Here is a 22,638-nt window from a genome sequence, read left to right on the forward strand (position 1 = left end):
TCGTTTGCTCCCTATCATACTTACCATGCCTCATCGTCGTGGAGAGAGCGTGTGTCGCTGTGTCAAAGTGCTCGAGACCTTACGCATGCGAAATCAGAAGCCGAAGAGAGAGAAAGAGAGGTGAAAAAAGTTTGACTGTAAAAAGAAGCGAAATAAATGAAAATAAGTGTTTCAAACAAGCATGATCATTGCGCTATCGAGAAAAATATTGCGTTTGTCTCGGTTACGCACCGCTTCCGGGGAAGCTTGGTTTAATGAGAAACTCGGAAACGTTAACTTGTGGAGTGCATCGCACCGAAACCGAGAGATCATCCCGTGTGGCTGTAACGTAACAGGTGAAAGGTCGAAGGTTGAATAACATGCTCGCAAAACGAGGGGTTTTTGCCTTCCGGTTTATTGTTTATAGTGAACCCTTGCCATTCCCTCAAAATCACTACGCGTACAATTCAACTTCGGGTGAGATCCATCTATACGCGTGTATTTAGGTGTAGCTTTAGGCTCGGATAGAAACATAATATATTCGATAACCGAGTAAGGAAGAAGGGGAAACGAGGGGATCGACAAAACTACACACACACTCACACACACACATGGGACGTTTAAGTTCCGCCGAGAAGTGTACAGAATCCATGCTGTATTGTATACTTACCTTATACCGAGTCAGCGGAATTATTTCTGCCAGAGTAAACATCGCTGCCGAAGTGAGGATTATCTAGCAAGGATTTCGCATTCCAAGTTCTTCTTCTCATCTCGTATAGAAACGTATACCTATAATGCAAGTATACTACCGAAACGTAACATTCGATGTTGATTTGCTGTACAATTCAAAATTGTCAACGCTCCGGTGATTATTATATGTATACCTACGATTTTTGCTACTGCAGCAGGGCATTAGACTCCCTCGTCATGTGGTCATGATCGGCGGGTCTCTAACTGACGTGGACATGTTTCGATTAAACGGAATGTGCGCTTCGCACCTCTATAGGTATGTGCATACGTTACACCTACGCACAACGCATGGAGATGTAAAAGTCGGATCGCGATATTATCGGTCGTGCGTATATACACATATCTGCACACTGCGCATTCATGGTGAGCTGAAAATGCTTGCGTGAGGCGGCGGGGGGGGGGGGGGACGCGTACCCGAGTCACGTAGTGCAGGATCGTTCGTTCTCGAACTTCGAAGCTGACATCGTAGTAGACGTGCACAGTGGCAGAGCTGAGCGAACGCAGCCAATGCTCGATGGTATACGTGGACGAGCGAGACGAAGGCTGCGCGCGCAGCCATCTAACAAAACAAATGCCACGCGACCGTCGGCGCGACGCATCGCCTTCGCCTCGCCTCACCTCGCCTTCTCGTATCATTACGATGTTTCGTATTTCCGCAACGGTTGTCGAACGGGTGCGCGACCTGGTGAAACTGAGCCGATAACGTTTCGACGTTTCGTTTCTAGTCCCGGCCACGCGACGGGAAGAGAAGGGAAGAGAAGGAAAGGGACACCCTCTTTTCTATTGTTTGGAAGTGTCTGGCGATGCGACCAACCGTAGAGAAGGAGGCGTATTCTTTTTAGAAAATTATTCTCTAAACTATTACGCGCATGATTTGAATTTTCGAACGTTATAGCAGATGGATAGATTAGATTGAATTCGTAAGCGCACGTAACTCGCACGCTCATCAGGCGTTAACGTCTTGTATCGCAGATACACTTCACTCTGGTGTTCTCAATCTCAACCTTGTAGCGTCGAACCGTGCTTGTAGAGATATGCATAGACGACACGGAGTGTTGTATGTCCTACCTACGTGTATAATCAATATTGAAAAGAAAATTATGATGAAAAATAAAATCATATTTGTTACGTCTGTATCGAAGTATTTTCTTCTATCCTTCTCCCTATCCGAGCTTGTTATTTAAGAAAAAAAGAAATAAATAAAAAAACAACATTCTTATGTCTGCTTGCGTCAATGAGCGTCGAAACGTAAATAATAATAGCCTGTCGTTGACCCGGCGTGATTTATTATTTGAGATCAGCTATTATCGCATAATTTTATCACACGGTTGTAAAGTAAGGAAAAAAAAATAAGAAAATGACATCCTAAAGCTAGAACGGTCTAACGAACGAAGAGGTCTGCGTTACGTTAGCGTTTCAACGTACGTTATTATACACGTATGTTTTCGCCCAATTGTCGGATCAGTACGTCGTTATAATGTACGAATAGAACGTGGGATGGATAAAAGAAGGTATGTACAATGTGAGGTATACAGGAATGACGTGAATTCAGCCTCTTACATACACATTAACACGCAGCCAAGGATCACGGGACAGGATTTCTTCCTACACGCTCGCTGCTTGTATGACGAACGTGTCGTGCAACACCTGTGGCTACAGCGAATCTCAACGTTGGTTCATTGTCAGTCAGGTTCGATTACTAAACGAATTGACAAATGTTGCCTTGCTTATTGTTAGCCGATCTGCAGCTGCACGTTGTTTTGTCGCGAATCCACCATTCCTTCGTGAAAACTCGGAAAGGAACTAGGAAACGAAAAACATATATATATATATATATATAAAAAAAGGAAACATCAACAATTTTCACCACAGATGTGGAAGTAACCGAAAAATTTTGAATTTGCTTCGATTAGATAAGTTACCGTTTTACTTATACTTGAACTTCAGTTAAGGTTGGTAAACTCGTGAATGATTCTAATCAGTTGTGAAAAACGGTTTGAAAATTTTTAAGAACAAGAAAAAAAAAACAATCACGCGAGACAGAAGACGAACTTTTCAGGTGATAATCCATCAGCCGATGAATCGTATATTCTTAATACCTAGACTCGTGTCTCGCGTGCAATCACGATATGCAGGAAGGAGGAAGGAGGAAGGAAGAAGGAAGAGCCCCAAATTGAGAACCTCGATGTGCTACGTGACGCAAGTGAGCTGCGAGTTGCTGCAGAGGTTGTTTGAGCGTCGGAAGGGATCCCGCGGAGGAGGGTTGGGGGGGGGGGGGAGCAGGAGGGGAGGTAGGATCGGGCGATTTGGAGGGGCGAAAACGGGGGGTTAGTAGACGGGCGGCCATCTTGGCGAGGCTAGTCGGAAACCAACTGCCGAGCAGTGAGGGACGGTGAACGAAGAGAAGACCCGATGTGCTAGCCGAAGGAATTTTTGCGCTTCCGAGCCGAATTGCCGCTGCGTGCGAGAGAGGCTGAGTGATAGCGACAACGAATACCACGGGGTTTCGAGTATATTCGAAAGCCTATTTAAGACAGATAACAACGTTATCGGAGAAGCTGACTCTTTCGAGGTCAGCTTTTCTTGTCGACCAGTTTGTTGGAGCGGTTTGGCGAGCAAGAGAGAGAAGACGAGGGAGAGGGAGAGAGAGAGAGAGAGATAGAGATAGAAATATAGAGAGCGAAGGAGAAAGAAGAATATAAGGCGTGATAGTTGGAGAGGCGTCGGGATCCAAGGGCTGAAATAGAAAGAAAAAGTGCTTTTGACCCTGTGCTGACATCGGAGACAATCGTCGATACGTCGGAAGATATTGTACTAAAGGGGTTAAAAAACGTGAGAGAAGGAGAAGAAGAAGAAGAAGCAGTGCAGTGCCAAGTCTGTGATAGTATTTATTCAAAATAAAAAAAAAAAAAAAACAGGTTCAAATAACTAGATGATTGTTTGTTTAAAGAAGAATTAAAAATCGATAATAATAATTTTAATTATTATTATTATTATTATTATTATTATTATTATCATCATCAACACCGCGACAACAAGAAGAAATTTAAACAAACAAACAAACAAATATTTAGTCGAAACCACGCGAAGAATAGATAGGATTTATATTTATTTATATCTGTGATACCCTAACTGATATATATTATAAACTACTTGTCGAAGAGGTGTATTAAAGTATAATAATCGTACTAACGGAAGAAGGAGATCGGAGAGACGAAAAATTCAAGCGAAACAACACCATCGAGGTATCCACAGAACTTAGAAGGGGTATACCTGAAAGGTATTTGAAAAAAAAAAATAATAATAAAAAAAAAAAAACAAGTGAAAAGGAAAACAATTAAAGTTCTACAAATTCTGGCGTACAAAGAATATAGACGGTGTTAAAACACTTGTTTGTAATCAGACCAGAACGCAGAACTGAGACGGGAAGAGTATAAATATATAATTAACACCTAGTGGATATAGACGGTTTTAATTTTTTCGTTCATTTTTCGTTCCACCTTTCTGAGCTTGAAGAAAAAGAAGAAGAAGAAGATAATAAAACAAAAAGAAGAAATTAATAAATAAATCACTCTTGTAAATATATCTACGACTGACTATTATTTTTTATAATTGTATTATAATATTATAATTATCGATTGATACCGGTGCAAAGATTTAAACATTTGAGGATAAACGAAGATTGTACATAGATAAAAATAAAAAAAAAACAAAAAAAAAAAAAAATCCGTACTATCGGCTACGTTTTCGGCCTTCGGATCGTTGCGCGTTTAACAATAAAGTTTAAAGAAGAAAAGTATAGAAGTAGAAGACGATATTCGTAGCATCGCAATCAACACCTGAAGCAAAAGAATACTCTTCCAACATATCGCCGAACAAGATGGTCGAGAAAATATTGGAGGAACGTGAGGACGAGCGGCAGGAGTCTGGAAGAGGTGAGATATTGAAATTAGAAAATCGAAATAATAATAATAAATAATAATAATAAGAATATGTATTCGTCGCCTTATATTTCGTCATTTCAACACGTCATTTATTGTCGTAATACCGGTTTTTGTAAACGGCAGAAGTGCTAAATATTTCCGGAATGTTATTCAGTATTTAGTTAACCCATCGGGCAGGTCTTAGAGATAAGAAGAAGAAGAAGAAGAAGAAGAAGAAGAAGAAGAAGAAAAAAAAACTCCTCGAGTTTCAAGGATCTACGGACGATCAAACGTTTAGTCGAACGGCAACACCGGCAATTGTTGCCAAACAACTGACTGACTTCGAGCGAGCCTCCGTCTTTAGCGAATCAAGTTCGCTCCTCCTCCCCCCTCCCCCCCTTTTTTTCCCCCTTTTGGCATAGTTTTCGAAAATTTTTATATCGAAAGCGGACAAAAAAGTAGGCATGAATTCGATTGAATCGAACTTTTGTAGTTAATTTTTGGTTACACGATTTTTTCTTTGTTCTCTCAGCGTGTGAGTTTATATACATACACTTGATGCAGCGTGGAGAAAGGGAGAAAGAGATGGAAAATAAAAATTGATGGCAATAGAGAAATTTCTTTGGAGAATCGATAGTAACGTTGTTGGGAAAGACCGAGTCGGTCCGTTTCTGTTACTTTTTTTTTTTTTTTTTTTTTTCACTACTTATTTTTACTACTTTACTACCTTGCGGTGAAAGAGAACGAAAAAATATTCACGCACGAAGAAAGAATCCCTCCTTGTTCAAGTATCGCCGATGTTGTAACGAGCTTACAGACGACAGAAAAGCTTCTCTCAATAGCCGATTGAAAAATCCTACAAGTTCAAAAAAGGAGAGAAAGAGATAAACAAGTGGTTGAAGTTAGTTACGTTATTATAACGAAACTTGTAGAGGTGAAAATTGATGTCTCGCAACTTTGAGCTTGCTTAAAAAATTTCGTAAAGCTTCGTGAAGCGAAACTTATGAAAATTTGACTAATTTAGAGTCATTGAAAAAAAAAAAAAAAATTGAAAACCGTCATTTTCTCATCAATGTCTCATCTCGCCAAAAAACGTGAGGTGAAAAAAAAAATAGGCTGAAGTTAGTAACGTTAAAAAAAACTTATCGTTTAACGAAAAATCACTATTTTGCAGCTTGAGAACGAATTCAAAGAGTTTCAGTTTGAAAAAATAGGAGAACCTCGCGAGAAAAATGAAAACGTGAAAAAGGGCTAAGAAAGAGGGAAGCTGAGAGAAATAGAGAGAGAGAGAGTGATAGTTGTAACTAGGAGGTAGTAACGTACGTTACACGAAATATTTGCGACTTGCTCGTTCGCTCGTCGTTTGCTCCTCTTCTGAATGATTTCCGAGCAGATGTGGGTTAGTCGGTATATCTCGCCTGCATGGAACGACGAAAGCTCATGGCTGACGGTGCCACGAATACGAAGGACAAAGGGCCGCCTCCTAACTAACCGAGGCTGTTGCGCAAGCCCGAGTTGCCAGGCTTAAAGGGAGCCCGGCTTGCTCGCCTGCTTGCTTTAAAGGAGACAAAGGAAATACCTTGACGAGACTCGCTTCCGAGTCCGAAATAAACTATTTCGGCGTTCAATGCTGCTTCGGCGAAGGTGAATCCTTGACGAGATTCTTTCACGCTTGGAGTACTTATAAGCTTTGGTCATTAGTCACGTTGTAGTTGAATTCCATTATCATCTAGGAAATTAAATTGTACTTTTGGAAATAAATTGTCCGGTACAGTTTTGTAACAGTTTCGATGATTCTCGTCGCGTCGCGATTTTCTATTTTTGTCATTATTCTTGTTAGAGGCACTTGCGGCGCTCGTATGTATTGCAGAAAATTTACTACGAGATGGAAGGACGGAAAAAATTGACCCGTCATCCGTGTGAAAAGAAGTGACGCGTGTATATTATTCTAGATCGATTAAATCTCCTTGTGGTCCAGGGAAAGGCTGGGTTTTTCAAGATGAAAAGTCAAAGAATGAAACAAAAAATGGTCCAGCTTTTGACGTCACACTCGAGAGGTTGTCTCATCATTTCGCACCCACCTAGCATAAAATCTAACAAAAAAAGTATAATATTATACTTTTGCATAAAATTAATGTATGATTTTTTACATACATACTCGTATCAAGGATAGATTTTTTATTATCACCTAACGCAGACACAAACTTAGATCTTCGTATAGATCGTGACGTCTTTTTCGCTGTTATGCAGCTGCGCTACGATCGAGGAATTTAACGATATACTTATAAAGAGATAAACGTGCCGCTTGTTTACTAATCTTTACACGCTCGATCTAACTCCACGAAGATTAAGCAATTCTCTGGTCAATAGTTCGTTCAACCTTACGCCAAACTCTTGGCTCAACTAACCGCAATGTATCGGGTAACTCGAAGATATTAGAAGGTCTCCGTGTCTGTTTTTAATTCTTTCTTTTTTTTTTTTTCTAAATAAAAAGCGGAATAGGAAACTTTGTTTGTCTTTCGCACACTGATAATTACGACTTTCCCTGCAATTAATTAATTCATTCATTCGTTCGTTCATTCATTCATTCATGGTCGATATAAATTTTTCCGCTTATTTCATATCGAGTTTATGGCTTAATGTATGACGGTGCTCTCCCCCCCCCCCCTTTCCGTTTTCTTTCTCTTTCTCTCTTTCTTTCGGTGCATGCGTGTAGGTTTGTATAACGTATCTTCGGATTTGCAGTCCTCTCGCGAGGAGATCGTCAGGCGTCGTTTTCTGTGCCAGTCACTGAACTCTTGACTAGCTGCTGCTGCTGCTGCTGCTGGTTTCTGCTCGTTGGTCGTTGTGCCGTCGCGGTGGCACCGACATCAGCAGCAGCAGCAGCAGCAGCATTAACAGACCGAGAGAAGTCGTCGCACCACACACAGCTGAGTTCAGTCTCTGCAGAGAGAGAGAGAGAGAGATTTCGTGTACGAAAATACATTTGCTTTAAATAAAATGTTCACCGTTTCAGCGATGAAATTAAATGCATCCGCGACATCTTTAAGATACACTAAATACGGTACGAGAAAGGGAGAGAGAGAGAGACAGAAAAAAACAGAGCACCGAAAGTGGTTTGCCGATAAAAATTTTCGAGTTTTATTTTAAGCATCAATTATTACACCCTCTCTCCTCCCACCTCCCCCCTCTTTAGTTTTTCCTCTTCTCATCGATGTTTCTCATTCCCCGCTGTAAAACTTGTGGCGTTGTTTTTTTTTTTTTTTCATTTTTCTTTCCAATTTCGAATCTATCTTGTCTCGTTAGTACGTGTGCGGTATATACTTGCACCTTTCGTTTCGATTGGTGGTAAAAGAAATAAAAAAAATCAAAAGTAAAATGAAGAACAGATGAAGTAAAGAGTTGAAAAAAAGTGCCGCGGGGTGGAAAGAAAAAGAAAAAAAAAAAAAAAAAAAAAATTTAACGCTGCAGGCGAAATGTACGGAGTTTTACAAAATGGCGACTCGATTCCCCTCCGTAACTTATAACAGTTAGCGGATACTGTATTGTATATACGCTCATGTGTACGTACATAAGGATACCGAGTGACTGACTGACTGACTGGTTGGTTGGTTGCTTGCTTGCTTGCTTGCTGTTCTCATTCCAGTCGCAAGATTTCTCTTTAACCTACGCGAGCGTTTATAAAACGAGTGAACGAACGAAGGAACAAACGCCCACTTCTTGGGTGCATGCATGCCCCTGTCTCGCCTTCCTCTGACATCGCGATTCGCGCTCGCTAAGCCGGTTATTAGTAGATATATGTATATATACATATCACGAGCGTTCGAAAATTTGTTGAGAAATCGATGAGTCATAGGTGTGTATACATATAATCTAGGTTTAACCTGCGGAGGTATGGATACTGTTATAATAATGCGAAAGGAAGTAGAAAGAGAAAAAAGAAATTAACAAAAAAATTAAAAAATCAAAAATTGAGAGACACAAGATAGAAATTAAGAGAGAAAGGAGAACTAGGTTAGGTTTTTTTGATGATGTAAAAGAAAAAAAAAACGAATGGAACATTTAATGTGGAAAGAAAAAACGAAACGGTGGATAAATTTTGCATTCTTCAATCTTCATACTGTTTTGTATGCAGCAGGAAATGTAGAGGAATACCTTTCTTTTTTTTCTGAAGGAAAGAAATAAATTTGATACAAAAAAATCTCCATTAATTCGAACGCGGTGATTTATTTTTGAAAATATGGAAATTTATTATAACGAAGTTTTTCTTTCACTTCCGGAAGTATCGAAATGGATCGTATGTGATACCTAATTCTATTTACGTTATGATACTATACAAACGCGTCGCGATATTTGCTGCTACTGCTGCAACGATTGGAGAATTTTTACTTGTAAAATCTGGATATTCATTTTGCAGATTGATAAAATTTTACATTTTCGCAGGTTAAAGAGAGGGGAAGAAATGATGGTGAAGTCGTTAATTAATTCTCTGTATCTCCGTAAAATCTGTACCTACGATGAATTCAGAGAATTTCGATTTCGAATATTGGTATCACTTCCTGTGTATATATAATGTATATGTATACCGCATCGCCGATGTTCGTTGCTGGTCTAAAAACAGCGGCCCAAGCACGTGGTGAATTTGTTGCTAACCCGACATCCAACTTGACCTGACCTATAGCAGGCCTAAAAACGTTTCGTTGCGGTCAAAGATCTCATCTCATTGCGAGCGTTGAGTGTTTGAAAAAGATTGAGGCAAATATAATGGAAAAAAATTGAACAAATAATCATAAAACATGACGTTTAAACTACGAACAGATCCCTTATAAAGGTACGAGTAGATAATAAGAATAAAAACTGCAGCATCCAGCTTTGTAAAATTTATTTCTTATCTCTATATATATAAAAAAACGTAAAAACGACTCTCCAAACTCTGAAAGAAGAGTAATTTATCACATGAATTTCAATTTATCAACGTTTCGTAATTAGCCTGTGATGAAATGAAACGGTCATAGTATTTAATGTTATCGCAAGAAACGACCCTTTGCCCTACTCATCTAATACCTACGACCCAGAAAAACGATGTCCCGGGAATTTTCCATCCCTCGGGCAAACGCCGAATTGCAGATGTCGCTCAGGGACCCGAGCTTCCTTCCAGGGGAAAAATTTTCCGCCGCTTGCCAATTTCCGCCTTTTCAACTCTCTCTCTCGCTTTTTTTTTTCTTTCTCCCTCGCGTTTTCGTTGAACAGGGTTTCATCCTGACCGGGATATACCTAATTCCGTTCCACCATCCCCGGGGACGAGTCCCTGCTCAAGGTGGCGTCAGACCGGGAAAATCGGGAAAAATGTATTTTTTCTTTGTCCCCTTCCCCTTACAATTATTAAAAAACTCCGACTGCGATTCGTTAATTCAAGTAAAGTTACCTTTTGAAATTGGTAATACTGTTCAATTTTTGTTTTTGTCCTTCTTTCCGGTGCATATTTTGAAGCGCCGTTGGTATAGTAAAAGCGGATTAACGTTTCGCATATTCGGTAGCAAAAATTGTGGGAATATAAAAATTATTATTTTCGTTAGCTTGATGCTATGAGTTTTGGAAATTTTTAACCGTGTTTAATATGTAACGTTATTTAGAATAATTCTTTCAACAACAACGGAACGCTGACCGAGTTTTAAATTTGTTACGTGAATTATCGACCAAATACTGAAAGAAAGAAAATAGTTGTTTTGTAGTTTTAGAAAATTGCCTCCCAAGAAGTCGAGTTTCCAAAATATAATTGTTGTTTCGATTCATTTACATACGGTTTGCTGAATTTCATTTAATGCATGTTTTGCTTTTCATGGTTTTCATAAATTTCCGTCAACAGCCAAAAGTGCGAAGTAATGTTTTATCCTAAAAATTCATCGTTACAATAACGTTACACTCTCGATGTACGTACAACTATTTTAAATTATTTTCTGCATTATCATCATCACTACGAAGCTATAGCATCATTTACTTGACCGGCTGTTTTTATTCCTTTCACTTTTCAATGCGACGACTGCATGAATATCGCACACACGGATGCACCCATATATCTCCACAGAGAAATTTACGCGTTCTTCGTCGCTGCACAATGACTTTGTTTTCTGTTTTTCCTATCATTACAATATCCTCATCTCTATGTCGCTTTTGCGTGAGACACGCACTTGTCATCTATCCGTACGTATCAACGCAGCGTGTACGTATGCGTCGTGTGGATATATAGAGGAATGACGACATTTTTATTATCTGTTATTATCTCATCGTTAGCACGTGTTTCAACCTCGTATTTATTTAAGACCCTGCTCGTCCACAATTGCACCCAATTTCTCTCTGTTTCGTCTTAATTATATTCAATCAATCCCCCCCCCCCCTTATTTTTTTTTTTTTACTCTTCATAATTTCCTCCGTTCTTATAGCATCTTTTGTCGGTTGTTCTCTAGTCTTTATAAGCTGCTTGAGTTTACCTAAAAAAAAAAATATTTGTTTCTCTCTCTCTCTCTCTCTCTTTATTTAATTTTGCAATTGGTTTATTTGTACTGTAAAAAAGAAAAAAGACAAACGTGACACTTGACTTCTTATTACAAGTTTCGCTCGGTCTCAATTATTACTTTCGATCGTTTTGTTTCATTCTCATCCGATTGATTATATACATATATATATATATATATATATATATATATAGTATCTTGAGAGAACGCTGCAGGGAACAAAAGTAAAAAGAGAATAGTAAAGAAAGAAAAAAAAGGGAAAAAAAATGAAGATAAAAAAAATACGTCGACTAGCAACATGCACGACATGACAGAGTTTCTTTATTCTCTTATTTTCTATTTAATAATGGCCGTCAACGATGACGCGTCACGTCCTTCTGTAAAGCGCAGACTTGCAGCGTCTGCGTCTTCTCTTGTTACATTGCAATTCTGCACTCTCCCAGACTTGCACGATAATCTATATCATATACATATATACGTATTTTATAATTAATGTCTGAATGTCTCGTAAGTATTACGTTACATTTGCTTATTTAAACTTGATATAATAATTGCTTACAGAAGCGAATATAAGAAAAAAAAAAAAAAAAAATTATGGCATAAGAAAAAAAATTTTGCTGATTAGAACATTATATATATGTATATAGTTCAATTGTATCGTCGGAGATACGATAATATACCGCGTGATTCAATGTTGCAGTAGAAATATCACAATGTGTCATTGTTTAACGTATATACCTATATAATATGTAACGTGTGCGAGTGTTCCTTCATAAAAAAAAAGTAGTAAAAAGAAAAATAAAAATGTTTCACATTGAGTATTATTCTTGAACCCATGAACAGCGACCGGAATCCAAAGTCTCTCGATCAATGGATCGCGTTGTTCGTGATTTAGTATGTGTAATTTAAAACACCAATTCAGCTCCGCGAAGGCGATACTAAAATAAAACAGATAAAGAAAAATAGAGGGTGACTAAACATACTCGTATGATAGACAGCGGATTTAATTAACTAAGTAAGTAATTCGTAAAAATGGTGCTTCTTTACTTATTCTTTACTTTGATACGTAATGGTAATGACTGTGATAATACTTTTTTTTTTTACTCTCTGCTTACTATGTATAATATAAGATGTGATTACTGCTGATGTATTGTTTAACAATAATTAACGGACAGACGTTTTTGTGAAATATTTGCAAAAGAGAATTGAAAAATTGAAAAATTGATAAACGTTGTTTCATGTATCGGTCGTATTTTGAATATGGGATTGATGTTATCTAAAACTACTGATGTGTGATTGAAAATTATTACGCATCTTTAGGAAATACCTTTGAATGAAATTCCTTAAAAATGCATCCTTGCAATTCAACGCTGCGAACTTTGATCTGACATTTCAACGCTGATATGGATATTATTGTTAATATTCTTATTGTTTATTTATCTTTACACTAGTTTCTTCTTATCTTTTGTTAATTCGGCAAAGTTTTGTGGCGCTTGAGTGTGCTTATTATTTATGTTGAAAGATTGAAGAATCGGTTTAAGGTGCGCTTCGCGGACGCGAGCTTTGTTGCAAAATTTGTAACAATGTTGTACATTTATATTTATTCGTTTTCGAGGATAGCAGTTTTTCATTTATATTTAATCTTCTCGAACTTGACCGTTCGGTTCGTTCGATTGTCGTTGCTTAATCAATTTACTCAAGGTTTGTGTCTTTTTTTTTTTTTGGTTTTTCAGGAGATGGCGGTTGCAGGGAAATCGCATCCAACGGAGAAACCATGAGCGCTGTTCAAGCTCGTCAAGAAGAAGCCAGGCGAAAGAGACGCAGGAAGAAACGTTCCGGTTCATCTCTAGTCTCATCTTGTTTCCAAGGTTCGTAATATTAAAAACTCGAATTCCGCGCGGGGGGGGGGGGGAGGGGTGTCTTACGTGGCCAGAATTTTACGTACTTACTTCCGATTACGGATGTATTTATTATTAAATTATTTATAGACAGAGGAGCAAATTAAGAGAATAACGGGCACGAGAAAATTGGTAAATAAAAAAAAAAAAATAAAAAAAAAAGGAAGTCAAGTATAAACCGGGGCAAACTGGGAATGATATTGAAAAGAAAAGGAGGAATCGAGGGAGGGAATAATGAGAGAGAAAAAAAATTGCCCGAGAGTTCAAACGACGACGAGATTTGACTTTGGTTTTAAATTCTAAACACTGGAACGGAAATAAATCAGACCGATCATTGGTTCCAAAAATAGGATGTGGAATCTCGTGTGGTGGGGACAAACTGAGACTGTGTTACGCACATCGGGCATATTGCATGGGTCTGTTTATAAACACCGGAAGTTGCACGAAATGAAGGAGGAGAGGGGGGATGGATGGTTCGTGGTGCGGTTACGCGGTTATATCTCATTCCATACGGATTGACCGCGTTTATCGTACTTTTGTGAATGAATTGATAATGATGATGATGATGATGATGATGATGATGACGATGACGATGATCTATGCACTTGATAGCGACCGCCGTTTCAACGCGTTCGTTAAAAAAAAAAAAAAAAAAAAAATGTTTTATAGTTACACTATGAAATCGAAGCGAAAATTGCAATGCCTCTGATTCATAAACGCCTCATGGTTTATTGTCACTCGACTTATGATATCGTATACCGCGCACGAACAAGAGAAAGAAACAGACAGAAGACTGGAAATCATTTTGATAAGAACAAAGCTCTTTCTACGCTTGCTTCGTCGTGAGGTCGATAATGCGACTATAAATCTAAACGCAGGAGCATAATTCCACGATTCATATTGTTTCAATGCACACACGTGTGTCTGGATTTCCTCCGAAGCCGTTGGTACGGTTTTCTTTTTTCTTTTTCTTTTTCCTCTCGTTTTTCTTACGGCGCGGCAAACTGTGGACCGCAATACTTGGAGCTTAATTGTGCCGAACGAATCAGTCCGTCGCAAAAGAAAAAAGAGGTCTGATTATCGTAAGCAACGAGCAGGATAATAATCGGACTAATTGTTATTCGTCAAATGTTTGTTGTAAAACACGTTATGTGGAGACCGGAACATGATTTTCAACTGTAACCAAAGTCTATATATACATGTAGTTAAATATTCGTTATACCCTGAAGACTTGTGTGTAAATGTGTGTGTGTGTGTGTGTGTTCTTTTTCCGATCTTTGTAACAGACTATTCGATTAGATTAAATAAAAGACTGAAGCTTAGGTATGTATTAGTAAATCGATACCGGACTCCCGAAATTTCAGTCTGTCTTCAGTAACACTAGTATCAGAATACAATTATATCTTTTACCAAACTTTTCCATAAAAATATATAAAATTTGAATTCTTTCTATTCTTCTTTCTTATACTGTTTATACTACATTCGTCACGACAATTAGTAGCGAATTCGAGTCACCGTTTACGCATAATTAGCAACTCTCGAGCATCGCATATCTACATTTATATGTCATACGTATGTATGTAATGTAATATATCTAAGGATGACGGGGGAGGGGGTGAGAGGGAGAGGAGCCAGCATTATCGGATTTCGCGTATGCCGAATGGCGAAGCACGGGGGGGGGGGGGGGGGGGGGGCAGGCAGGCAGGCAACCAACCAACCAACCAACCAGCCGTTGCTAGGCGCTCGCGGGTCGCGATTCTACTTGGTCGATGTGCACACAAACACACACACACACACCTAATTGTACACATTCAGAATCTCTGCTGGTGCTGCACCCTTTCACGGACTACGGTCTAACGATAAGCACGAGGATCGTGTGGTCCTTCAACGAATCCCCTCCGTTAGTACGTGTACATACGAGTATCCTACAAGCCTACATACGCATGGTTCTATGCATATGTGTCTGTCCCCCTTCTGGAGGGGAACGAAGTATATACGTTTCACCCTTCGACCTTGACATTGACAAACAGGGATTGTATACCTGTATATATATACACGCATGTACGTGCAGCAGCAGCAGCAGCAGCAGCAGAAGCTGCGTCGAGTGACTGAGGTGACCGTGATCAATTGAACCTCTTGAAGTTTTACCCTCCCTCCTTCTCCCTCCCCCAGTTTTGTGTTTAAATTGGATTCTTTATTCACGTTGAGCGATTTTACTACATACACTGTGTATACGTATGTGTAATAAATTTTGAAACAGACTATATCGTTGAGGTGAAAATTTTTATATTTATTATATGGTATTTGAGAGAAAATTTATCATTCACGTAATTCAGTATATTATATGCAACATCGTTGTGAGGTTTGTTGTTTACTCGTCGGTTTATTATATGATATATATATATATATGCGAAGTTGTGTACGTATGTTTTATGTATGCTTACGCGAAAAGATAAGATTACATCATTTAAGAATCTGTTAAATTCTTCTTTATCTTATTTTTGTTTTTATTATACGTTTCCAAGCTTTCCGAGGTTTATAAACTGTGTGACGGGATAAACGGTTTTAAAAAAATAAAAAAACACATACACACAGACACGCACACACGGAACGTGGGAGTGAAATTGGAAAGAAAAAAGATACGTGTAAAAAGAAAAGCGCAATCATTGTTTGCTCAAACGATTATGATGTGATAGTGTGTTATCTTAACGTAATTTGGCGCGTTGATGTTATTTTTCTTCATTTTTCACTTCGCTGATGTTGGTTAAATAAATTTCACACATATCTATTTGCGGATATTTTTAACTTTTTACTCTAATTCCACTATCGTAATGTTGAATACGAATTTACATATTTATTTCCGTATGGAATGACGGTGTTATATAATATATAATTAATATCATCTCATTAGCTCTTATTTTTAAGTCGTTGCTTTAAAACGATTTTACTGAATTTATTGTCTATTATTTTTTTCAACGCATATATATTGAAACGATTTTGCGTACGTATTACTGTACATCCACGTATTTAATGAACTTTAACAAGGAATACTGAACGGATATTATCGCAATTCTATCTCTGCTTGAATAAGTTATGTATAATATAATGAAATTTTAATCAGTGATGATACTATTCATGACAGTTTCGTTGAATATACGGATATCTTTGCATAATCATTATTTTCTTCTAAGTTGGGAATGTATGCATGCATATGTGTAACGAGTACGTAATTTATACGTACATACATACATACATACATACATACATAAACCCGTTCGGTCGTATTAATTAACAATTTGAAATTAAACGTGATTGTTACATCTTTGTACTACCATACATACATACATAGGTGTATTAATATGTGTGAAAAAATTTAGCGAAAAATGAAGAGGGATGAAGATTAAACTGCGTGTAAAACTTGTATTTTTTATTTTTCTTTGTATCGTTACTACGACTTTTAACTACCGAATCATAAAATTCTTAACAGTCACTTGTATTATACAATGTGCATATAAAGTCTGGTATATCAAGCGAACGTGTTTTGTCACGTGAATTTGATACATATATCTACCTGTATGTATATAACACGTAATCTGTTCAGCGTTCGATGACTATTCCCATTGTTGTTATTATTATTGTAATTGTTGTTATCGTTATTATTTCGTTCCAACTTCTTGCGTGAGTCATCGCCCGGTGTTTTACTATATAAGGAAGTCAGTCGCGAATGGAAAATCTCTGTGAGTATTTGTTAATTAGTTCATCCATCATTCAACGGAAGCTGTGATCGATCGATTATTTGGCGACAGTTAACTTTGATGTGTTTAAAAGTACAATTCGACATGTTGATTCTTCATTTTTTTTTTTTTTTTTTTTTTTTTTTTCACCGTAATACGATTGTGGTGCATATATTGCGACTTGGACTCTATGACTCATTGCAAAATCCGACTTGAGGAAAGTTACGACTTTAATTTTAGTTGTGCCGTTTAAATATTGCATGCTGCGAATGTGTGTAGGTAGTGAGAATAAGTTGTAACACAGATATACGTGTGACGAGGAATGTCTAGGAGGTGATGCTGTTAGTTGTTTTTTTTTTATACCAATTTTACTGCAATAGTGTTGCTAATCTTTGACATTCCTGAAAAAAATGGTGAAGTCACCAGGTCCTCTACGTTTACGAATAATTTGACAAAATTCTGACGAGCGTAAATTTAAGGCCGTCGAACAGAAGAAGCGAAACTCACGTGAGGCTGATAGAAGGTTTCTATCCATTATATTATATTTTTGCTTCGGCTTTAGTTTTATTTTATTTTCTTTCGATTTGGCAATTTTAGTATTCGTCTTGCAGTAAATTACGAACGCGAATTCGTGCGTATATGTATATATATATATATTATAATAAACTGCGGAGAGATTATAACGCGAAACGAGTTTGTCATCTCGTAGATAGTTTTGAATAGGTCAATTGAAGGTTGTTCTCTTATTATTGAAATACTTGGTATAAGTGAGATTGTATGACAAGGATGCATGTATGCGTATGAGAGAGAACGTCAAGTGGAATCGCAATTTTTCCAGCGGAATGTTTGAGCTAGCTAGGCAGTATGTTATGAAGGAAAATCTCTCACACAAGTATCCAAGTCGTGCAATTTTGCAGTGTAAGTGTGTGGGTGCGTACGTGCGTGCGAAAAATTGCAAACCATCGTCAAGAGCATGTACGGTAGCTTCTCTTGTTTACTTTTTCAATTGTGGAAATCTTTCATACCTAAGCGCACCTCCTGTGTTTTTCGTAATTCCATGTATACATATACATACCTACGTCCTGCGAACAATGTTCGTTATTAGTGGTTTCTCTGACAAACAATCGTTTCTTGTCTATACGTACATTGTGTATCGTTAATAACATCCACCGCAGTAACTATTCTTCTTTTTATTCTTCATAATTTTCTTCTGTCGAGCCTTGACTAAGTCCACAGTGATAACAGTATGCACAGTACTCTTTCACATTCCTCTAAGTACCTTGTCTGCACTCTAGAATACAGATCAGATGCGTAATTCCAATTTTGAAGTTTTGTTTCTGACGATCAACTTTCAAGTACATTCATTATAGTCGCGTGTGATTCATCCGATGCATGTTTTCTTTTCTTATTATATCCTGGTTTTTTCTCTCATTCGATCTTTTTCTAACTCTCGTTACTGTGTGGAGTAGACCGCTTAAATGTCGATATAATAACACACAGTCATTAAGTTGAATAATGCTGTGTAAGATTTTGCCTTTCACTCGCACTTTGATAGGCCTTTACCAGTAGAATTGATTGAATGTATGTATTTACCTTACATTTTATTTTAAAGAATGATGTGCGTCGTGCAGAAAGTGCATGAATACGTTTACGGTCAAAGAAATAAGCGAGTTAGTTATCGGTTGAAGTATTGATTGAGTATTTTTGAACTTTCACATTTTAAATAATGGTACTAAATATATATTATTTTTATTTTTATTGTTTCAGAACTTTACAAGCTTACCGGTGAAGTTCTTGGGGAAGGAGCTTACGCTTCTGTGCAAACCTGCGCTTCCCTGTATACCGATTTGGAATACGCGGTTAAAATCATTGATAAAATTCCGGGACATGCGCGTGCCAGGGTATTCAAAGAGGTTGAAACCTTCCATCATTGTCAGGGACACTCCAACATCATACAACTTATCGAGTTCTTTGAGGATGACGAGAGGTTCTATTTGGTGTTTGAGAAAGTAAACGGAGGGCAGCTACTGAACAGAATTCAAGAAAGAATTCACTTCACCGAACGTGAAGCAAGCGAAATTGTCAAAGAGATAGCCAGCGCCTTGAATTTCCTCCACAAGAAAGGTAAGCGGCGGAGCATAGTTGAATCTAGTGTATGGAAAACTGACGGTTCAAAGCAATTGAACGGCGTTATTTATTCCCCTTTTTATTTGAATGATTTCAGGAATAGCGCACAGGGATCTAAAACCAGAAAACATCTTGTGCGTCCATCCGGACAAGCTGACGCCCATAAAAGTTTGCGACTTTGACCTGGGCTCAGGGATTAAGTTCAACAACTCGCTGTCGAGCCCAATTGCAACACCGCAGTTATTAACGCCTGTCGGTAGTGCTGAATTCATGGCACCTGAAGTGGTCGAAGCTTTCATTGGCGAGGTGAATTCTTACGATAAACGCTGCGATTTATGGAGCCTGGGTGTTATCATGTACATACTGCTGTGCGGCTACCCTCCGTTTTATGGAAATTGCGGCACGGATTGCGGCTGGGAGAAAGGAGAGAATTGCCAGTCTTGTCAGGAGCTTTTATTTACCAGCATCCAGGAGGGTAGATACGAATTTCCTGAAAGGGAATGGAGATGCATTTCGGAAGATGCAAAGGACTTGATCAGAGGATTGCTGGTCAAGGAAGCTCACCAAAGACTCAGCGCCGAGAGTGTGTTGAAACATCGTTGGATTAATCCTGGACCAACAGACGAGGAAGGGGGTGACAGGTCACTCACCACTCCACAAATTATTAGGTAAGAATTTCTCCTCGCAGGATCGATGATTATGAATATTTTCACTTCGCATTGAAAGAAAAAAGACAACAGCACCCACGATAAATAAAGATTTTATAAGAGTTTGAAAGAAAATTTATTATGTTTTTCCAATCATTACAGAAGGAATAATTCAGCTCGTGAATTGTCAGCATTTGCGGAATCTGCTATGGCTGTCAACAGAGTAGTTCTACAGCATTTCTCGGTTAATTTGGAAGAATTGGCTGAGAATAGAGCGCCGAGATTATCGACGTCATCGACCGACGAGGACAATCATCCTTACGGACATATGTCGGATTCTAGCAGCGAATTGTCAGAACATGGAAAAAATTGCGTCACCCATTCCTCGAGCGAGTTTGACACACCTCGGGCAAAGTCATGTTCCGTTCACTCGAGCATTGACTTGAATGATTTGAAGATCATCGGCAGGAATCGACTCATTGGTAAGGAGTCTCTCAATCTGTTCGGGCTTTCACCACCGAGCGAGAGCAGACTGATGCAGAGGAGACTCAAGGCGCGTTCAAATCTACTCGAACGTCGCACCGACTCAATCGTAGCATCGCCAAGTGGCTGATAGGCGATGCGATGATTTCAGATTTTGAAATTATTTCTCAAACATGTTTTGTCGCATCAATTTATATCAACAAAGAGAGAAGCTAAGAAGTTGTTGGTATAAGCATTAAACAATGAGAGAGGTTTTTTTTTTTTTTTTCAGTCTGAAGGAAATTTGAAATTGTAATTGAAAATTTTCTTGTTCTGCGGTTGACGTTAATACGGCTATGATAATATTGTAGCGACTCCTACCCTGACGTGGCGTTACACTTTTCTGTAATTTGCTTTTAATTTTTTTTATTTTTTCTTTTTTGTTACAGTTTTTGTTATAAGAATACCTATGAAGTGAAAAATAAATTCTAAACTTGAGGGAAAAGCAAAAACAGAATACGAGACAAAAAAAGTAAAAAAAATTACCACCGAGGCTGTAATTGTCCAATGCAACCATTTGACGCAATTTACCCACTGACACGTATGAATTTGATGGTGTTTTCGATTACGTACGTTTAAATTCAGACTTTGATATCGGTATATTGTAGATCTGTCAAAAATATGTACATGCATATTATTACATTTTGGAATTCTCTCACTACTACAATTCTCTCTCTCAGCCTCTCTGTCTCTCTCTTTCATTTTCTCCCTGTCTTGAATATTATTATTGTGAAAGTCTTTTTTACATTTCGTTGTTTAATACGATTACTTGTATTCATTTATTAATGATCGAATTTTGTAAATTGTTGCGTGCTCTTTGAGAGCCCCAGGTGCATTGTAAAAGGTTTGCTCACTAGGAAGGTAGTCAGAGGGTAGATTTTAAGGTTGAAGGAGGGTAGAGTCGTGGTGGAGAGAAGAGCTATTTCGTAGGTATTGTAAGAAGATTGATAAAATTTTAAGATTGTCATCAATTTAATCGTAAAAGGAAGAAAGGAAAAAAATTTGAAATTTGTACCTGTACCTTACGCAGATAATCGAAACAAAAAAAAAAAAGTAGATGAGTGTAAAAATATAAAAAGTGCAAATCGGTAGTAAAAGAGATAAACCTGTTGCGACGTTTGAGTCTATGTTGATGATGAATTTAAAGATTTAAATCTATTAATTATTGTGTAATTATAGAATTTTAACGAATCAACTACCACCTTTCCAATGGGTTTGTACAACGCTACTTGATATGTAACATATTATTGTAGGTATTGTAGTTGAGATAAACACAGGGAGTTGTTTTTGGGGATCATCAGTGAGCGATGGATTTATAGTGCAAGTTTCAGTTAACGGTCAACTCAGTCATGAAAATATCTTGGTGTATTTTTTTCTTCGCGATATTAGAAAGAAAAAGCAAAGATTTTGTAAACGATTATTATTATTGTTATTATTACCTTACTACTACTTCTGCTACTACTACTAGACATATTATCAATAATAATATTATTATATTCTCAAGCAACAGTATTGTAGGTTTGCGGTTGAAGCAACTTACCTTCATTCTGGGTACTCAGGATGTGTAGCGTTGACTCTCAAACTCTGAACCTTTGAGTTACATACGTTGATTATTTTTATTTATTTTTATTTTTTTCTCAATACTGTCTTGCACTATTACACCAATTTTCCATCTATCATGCCTCTTTTTTTCTAAGAAATTTATTTGAGAAAAAAATCATTCCTCTTTGCGATGGGTGATACGAATTTGTGCGTTTCTTGAGAAAAAAAGTCGCTGAACATTTTCGGTCTGTTATATTACGGCGAGAGAAATTGAAGAGATAACTCAGTCCAGGCCAAGAGCTGTATAAGCCCTTATATTACACTCTTTGTAAGGAAAAACCAAACGTTAAGAGAACAAAAAATAAATAGAATATGAACAAACAACACTTACACTGGCACAAAAATAAACTGTACAAATATTTTCACGTACTGTAACTGTACTGTATAAACGATGTTACTGGTTATCGCTTAGTTTGGTCGTGGCAAATTTGCACAGTTAATTACACAACATAAAAACCCATAAAAACAATGGTACGTTTGATACACACTATCGTAGAGTGTTGGAAAATTTCTGAGCCAATCTCTGTTGAATTAATTTCCGCCGACTGGCCTAAATTTCATGCAGGTGGACAGTTGCAATCAAACCAAAGGACTGTCTTGTTTAATGAGTCATAAAATGGCTCTGCTCAGGAACTGTCTGACAAAATATTCAGAGAAAAATGAAAAGAAAACACATCGTGCAAAAAAGAAAATAGAAAAATAAAAAAACTAATGATTCAAGCTCATCGTCAGTTATGAACTATTCCTTTGATTTCTCTCTTTCGAGCTTAAACTATTACGATATGTTGTTAGAAAATCACTGGGAACGGTTTCGGGCTCCAACGTCAACGAAAACTTCTCATTTAGTTTCATTTTCTTCTCTCTTTTTCAAAATGAAAATAGTTATCGCGTATAGTTTTACGCGAGAAATGTTCAACCGCCGTAGAAAAAAAAAGAAGGGGAAA

General features: G+C 37.7%; 1 protein-coding gene across 1 annotated transcript; it reads left to right on the forward strand.

The window, feature by feature from the left end:
- The first annotated feature begins 4,236 nt into the window (after positions 1-4,236).
- On the forward strand, positions 4,237-22,638 carry LOC124409575 (MAP kinase-interacting serine/threonine-protein kinase 1-like). Its single transcript, XM_046887282.1, has 5 exons — positions 4,237-4,664; positions 12,898-13,032; positions 18,564-18,920; positions 19,021-19,591; positions 19,733-22,638. The coding sequence occupies exons 1-5, from the start codon at positions 4,610-4,612 to the stop codon at positions 20,181-20,183; spliced, it is 1,569 nt and encodes a 522-aa protein (XP_046743238.1). The 5' UTR covers positions 4,237-4,609; the 3' UTR covers positions 20,184-22,638.

This window comes from Diprion similis, chromosome 8, assembly GCF_021155765.1.
Source record: "Diprion similis isolate iyDipSimi1 chromosome 8, iyDipSimi1.1, whole genome shotgun sequence".
Taxonomy (NCBI): Eukaryota; Metazoa; Arthropoda; class Insecta; order Hymenoptera; family Diprionidae; genus Diprion; species Diprion similis.